The 5,957-nt window shown below is 44.8% G+C and overlaps 1 protein-coding gene across 1 annotated transcript in view; it reads right to left on the bottom strand.

Annotated features, from left to right (window-relative positions):
• The window catches only part of PLCXD2 (phosphatidylinositol specific phospholipase C X domain containing 2), a 43,153-nt gene extending 37,196 nt beyond the window's left edge, over positions 1 to 5,957 (bottom strand). The window contains exon 1 of the mRNA XM_008706601.2: positions 5,404 to 5,957. Coding sequence (XP_008704823.1) covers positions 5,404 to 5,566 — 163 coding nt within the window. The 5' untranslated portion in view covers positions 5,567 to 5,957. The remainder of the gene's footprint in view (positions 1 to 5,403) is intronic.

Here is a 5,957-nt window from a genome sequence, read left to right as displayed (position 1 = left end):
AAGTTCAAATCCAGACAGAGTGGCTCTAGAATTAATGCTCTAGACCAATCAATCCATGTTCGTTCTGCCTCTCGAAGACACATGGGATTTCTGAATTCCTTGTGGCTTTTGTGTGATTGGGGGGCACTGGTAGGGAAGTCGAAGGAAGTGATGAGCCTCCTTAGAAGAAAGAACTACTAAGAAGAACACCAAAGTCATAGCCTTTTTTTCCCCCTCACCATGACCACCCAGAGGGAAAAAAACAACAATAACAAAAACATCTTCCTACCTAAGAGTCCATTTTGGTTCCATGAGATTGTTTTTCTTGATTGGGTCAGCCCTGGTAGACTCAGCTTGGTCCTTGGTTTTCCACAGCCTCAAATCCTGTAGGAGGATGGGTTTCTTTCTAGGGCCAACTCATGGCTCATGCTATCCTCAAAGTGGGGCCAACCTAGACTTCCTGTTCCACAATGTATTTTATGCCCTCTTGGGTCCCCAAATCTCTTCTGGATGCACCAGACCTAATCCAACTTCCGAAAGCAGGATTTGAGTAATGATCCCTTCGTCCTGCCCCGGTAGTGATCTCCTCGTCTGCATGTGGTGCATGTGGGAAGTGAGAAGAGCGACAGAACCCACCAAGTGGTCAAAGGTGGAACTGCATAGGACAGGGATGGAATTCCAGAAAGGTAAAAAAGGAGGGGATGGTCCTCAGGAGGATGAGAACAGAGAAGGGTCTGGGAATTGGAGAGCAGTGAGGAGCATCTGGGCGAGGGTTGACACTGGAAAGGGAGAGGCCAGGTCAGTGGAAGGAAGGTGAAGAGGGCAACAAGAAATGAGAGCAGGCTGAGGCTGAGGGCAGGCAGGAAACATGAGAAGCTCACATCTGACCAGGGAAGAGAGAAGACAGAAAGGATGCAGGGTGAAAGAAGTGTTTCTATGGCACAAGTTACACCAGAATGCTGCTTCTGACTCTCCTGACCATTTCGCCTGCCTCAGAATTTTCACTTCCAGTGGGGCTCAGTGACGAGCCTTCTCTAAAGCTACGGGAATACTACACAGAAGTAACAAGAGATGGTTGGAAAATGTTCAGGTGACTTCATATGGCTTTTTCGCCAGGTAAACCTAATTAATCTGTTCAGTTTAGCTCTAACCACCATCGAACACGATGGTGGCTGCAAGCGAGCCACTCTCCAGCATCCTTACTCTTCGGGTCCCTTTCATTCAATCATCCACGTCACCTGTGACCAAGCTGCCACCTGTACTGGGATCTAGGGTTATAAAGAGAAATAAGACATACTCCCTCCGTGCAAGTTGTTCATAGATGATGTGGATGAAGACAGCCAAAAATCACAATGTGTTCAGAAGCGCTATGATAAAGGTATTAACAAAGCATTACCGAGAGGCAGGAGAGGAAGTCCTCCAACCATTTCCCATCTACCCCCATCCCTGAGGTTAACTGGTTTACTTCATCAGGAAAGTCCCCTTCCAACCCAGACTGCCTGCCTAGTCACATCCCTTGAAATTTTGACCATTCTTCAAATCTTGGGTCAAATGCCATTTTTTCAACAAAGTAGTTCCTAATATGACAAGTAGGAACCAACGGGAAGGAATCTTCCCTTTCTGTGTGCTTCCACAACACCTTCTTTAATCTCTGTCTTAATATTTACCCCAATGATGTTTAACTATATAGGTAATTTGTGCATATAAAACTAAGTTGTAAGCTCCTCTATACTAGGGTTGTTGCCTGATTCATCTTTGGGTCTCCCCCAGGCCTGAGCATGGAGGTTTCTTAAAATGTACTCAGGGTCAGCTTATTTAGACTAATTGTTCTACAGCCCCTTTTAGGGTGCTAAAGTGAGAGGACCCTGCTTCATTCTGGCAGTTGTGAGTACTGGTTTGCACATGCCAAAAATAATTTCTTCTTTGAAAAAAACATAAAGGAAAGGGCTTTTAGACCTAAAACCACTCATTCTTCCCATCTCTTTTCATGTTTGGACAAAGAATGGGCATTTATAAAAAAAGCTTCCAATTAATCAAAGAATTTTTAATTTGGAAAAGACTCTATATTTCATTTAATCCAACATCTTAATTAGAAATGGGGCAACTAAGTCCTGAGAAATTCAGATGCTTCTTCAATATCACACAACTAGAATCAACAATATCAAATTTCTTAAGTTCAAGGCTCTGTCCAACAGACTAAACAGTTTACCTTCAATAGAAAGGGAAAAGGCATGGTTTCTAAAAAATGACAAGAAAAGAAATACGCTAAAATATGGAAAAAGAATTCACTGAAAACTATACACATTATAGAAAACATTTTTTCCATCAGTCCGTTTGTCCATAAAGAATATCATGCTTTCACTAACGCCAGTGAAAATGTTCGTAGAGTTTAAAGATTTAATTTAAAAATCTGACTTTTGCAATTTCCAGATCCTTTACCCTTAGGGTTTCCAACCATTCTAAATGGTTGGCAATGAGATTCGTTCTGAGGTTCTTTTCTAGGATATTTCAATACGTTTGGGTGATATGGTCCATTAACAGGTGTTTTTAACAGTTGCAGGAGTAAAATAGCACATCAAGGCTTTGTTGGGAGGTACGCATTCACACCTGTTCTCGCCCATCACGACTTGGGCAAATGCAGCAGATGCACTCAAATCTAACGTAGTTTACTCCATCCCAGTTCTACTATTATTGCCAGAACCCCTGCCTCTTCTCTGACCTTTCCCAGGTCAGTGCCGCCCCACCCCCATCCTGACAGAGCTGACACAATCTCACAGACACCCTGCGTCGGTTGGCACACAGGAGCACACACATGTGCATACACATCACACAGAAGAGGTCTAAGCAATAAATCTGAATTTAAAATTTCCTGGCTTCCAATTCTTAACATATATATATATATCCATATATATATATAATTGTAAACATGTAAATACATATATATATTACTCAGATATATAATACACACACATATATGTCTCTCTCTCTCCTTCTCTCTTCACAGTGATATATAATCACTCAGATAAAGACCACCTAGGCTTAAAAATTATTTCATTTGCCGCAGAAGACAGACTGTGAAAACTGGTTTTTAGTTAGACTACCACCCCCTCCCCCAGTACCCACACACAGCTGCTCTGCACTCCCCAAGGCCCCCTGAGGGGCACAGGGATAGTGCATGGGTTTTGGAGCCAGCTAGATAGGGGCTTAAATGTTATTTACTATTTGTGTGATCTTAAAACAATTACTTAACCTCTCTGGACAATAATTTTCTTATTTCCAAAACGAGGATATTAGTTGCTATCTTGGAAGTGTAGAGATTTGAGGTACTGTTTGCCAGTGGGTGCTGAGGTTAGCGCTTAGTAACTAAGAACTATTATGCTGAAGGTGCTCACGAAGGGGGAGGTGGAGGGGAAATGGGGGAGGAAGATGATGGATTCCACTTCCTGAATGCCTTCTGTATTTCAGAATTTCTCCGCAAGGCTTGGCAGAACTTGAGTGCTAGCCATTAGCTAGGGAATATTAAGCTTGAGGCAGGGGAAAGGAAACTGGGGGGGGGGTGTTCCTTTTGTAAATGGCGAGCACTTATATGGGATTCCGGTGTTGAACTCATACATACATACACTCATGCTCCTTCTACCGCTGGGAAAAGGACATTCACAGAAATGAATTCAGCATGCTGAGGAGTCAAGGTCATTTTTTCTTTTTCTATCTTCCTTCCTTTTTCTGCATAGGAGGCCCAGACTTCACAAAGTAGGGTGAACAAATTCCTATGTCCTCCATGGTGACTAATCATAGCATTTCCAGTCACAGCAGCAGGCTCTGGCAATTCTAGTAACTGAGAGATACCCTATAGATTGCAGAACAAATGCGCAGCTCCTTTCTGGAGTCACGGTGTCAGAGTGCACAGCCAAGCCGCCGGCAGAGCTGCTGCTGTTTGATCCGTCCGTCCCAAGTACAACAGGAAGGAGGAAGCCCCAGCCTACCCGGACATGCCATGAATGACAGAGTCATTTAGGGCCTGCCTAAGATGCCATGCTGTTTGCAAACACACACTACCTGCCATGCCACCTGACCGAACAATCCCACCGGAAAGCCTGAAGACAAATGACTAATGTTCAAAGAAGCCTGTGCATCATTTCAGGGATGACTCCACAGGCGTCAATTAAGCCTGGAAAAGACCTGTTCTGAAGCATGACCAGCTGGCATTTCCCAAGGAACTGTAGTCAATGGCTGATAAAACACAAGTGATCGTAACTATGAAGAGATTTAGCAGCCCTCTCCTTGCTCAAAAGCAACAAGAGCCATAAGGACAATGAACCTGGAAGACCTCCAAAAGAAGAGGCAAGCGAGGAAAAGGCTGCATCCAGAGCGCGCTCTGCTCTTCCTCATGCATAGAAAGCAAAGAGCTGGGTTGCATGAGGTCATGCAAAAAAAATCAGACTGCTCCCAGGGATGCTTGCGAGTTTGTCTGGTAGTCCCGGGGTGAACATCAATTGTTATGTCTCCAGGTGAGGAAAACATTGGCAGTGGTCCATCCCCTGCTCCTAGGGGTGCTTTTCACGGCCAGGCATCCGGGACTTGGCCCAGCACAGCACACCAAGCTCACTGGAGTCCAAAGGTGCTTCCCCAGAAACCATGCTTCAACCAGCTTTCGAGTGGAAAGAAGAGGACACATTTAACAAATTTAATGAGTGATACCAAGGCACAAAACCCCCAGGAGAGGAACAGCGGCTGGAGCAGAAGTGCTCTTCAAGGCTTCTGTTCTAGATCAGTCAGGCAGACACCTGTGTATATATAGACAAACCTTCAAACACCACCTCGTCACACCTAATGACTGCCTGTGACTTCTGATGAGCATTTGCGTTCTCTATTTCTGGCTTTTCCAACAGCAAAAACATGTGTCTTTGTACTCAGTCCTGGTTCTGAACCTGTTCTCTAATGCTAATCTTTGTTTGTTTTTCCTACATGCAAGGTCAGATAAATGAGAACGAAAATACTTCTGTTTTAATTTTGATCCAGATCTAAAATTGTTAATGACTTTTTATTCATTACTCTTGATCTCTCCTTTTTTCTTTAAGTGATTCAGATACATGCACCCTTCACATGGCCTGGTTCCAACATTAAGACTGTAACATTCTTAGAATGAGGCTACCAAGTAAAAACAAAACAAAACAAAAAGACGCAAACAAACAAAAAATGGTGCTTCCATTCTCCCGAGTCCGTTTTGCCAATAATGCAGTGTACTTAAATCTGTTTACAGCAGCTGCTTCAGTGTTAAGTTTTTGGTTGGAAATAAAAAGGTTTAGTAAGGTCACTGACAATTATTTTCTCAGCACAACAGAGAAGCAACCCAATCCATTAATAATAACAACACTAAAATGGCAGAAGCAAACACCGTGGGAACAAGTAGGAATAGAAGAGTACCTGGGATTGCCAGATTGGAAAGGGGGACGTTGTGGAGGTGAGGGGGAAGCGAGGCCATCCAGTCGGCATTGCAGACCTCCGATGATGTCTTTGTCCCGCTGGGGTTGGGGGAGCAGATGGTTCCCATCTTGAGTTTCCTCCTTACCTTCCTAACTGCTAGCATCCCTCTTTGTCAGTCAACAAACTGCCCAGGCTCAGCCCAGTGCCACTCACTCAGTGATCATCATTGCCCGGACTCTAGACATTCCAGGGCCATCTTTGTCAAGCCAGTCTTGCCAAAAGACCTTTCTGCCTGGGAGACGGGGCAAATAGGTGGTTCCCTACCCCCTCCAGCACCCGCAGTCCCCACCCTCTCCGGCCCAGCCGCTGTTCCACTCCCTTAATCTGCTCAGACCTGGCTCCGTTAAACTTCTTACGTGCCCCCCTGGAGCCGGGGTTAGGCAGGCCCCTAGAGATAAATCTTACAGAAACTGAGCGTCCGACGAGCAGCCACGCCCGGAGCCACTCACACGACAGGTGCCCACACGGCGTACAGACAAGCCGGTGGGTCTCTA

The sequence above is a fragment of the Ursus maritimus genome, unplaced genomic scaffold (assembly GCF_017311325.1).
Source record: "Ursus maritimus isolate PB19 unplaced genomic scaffold, ASM1731132v1 scaffold_4, whole genome shotgun sequence".
NCBI lineage: Eukaryota > Metazoa > Chordata > Mammalia > Carnivora > Ursidae > Ursus > Ursus maritimus.
Note: the sequence above shows the minus strand (reverse complement) of the source record. Positions and strands in the feature narration are given on the sequence as shown.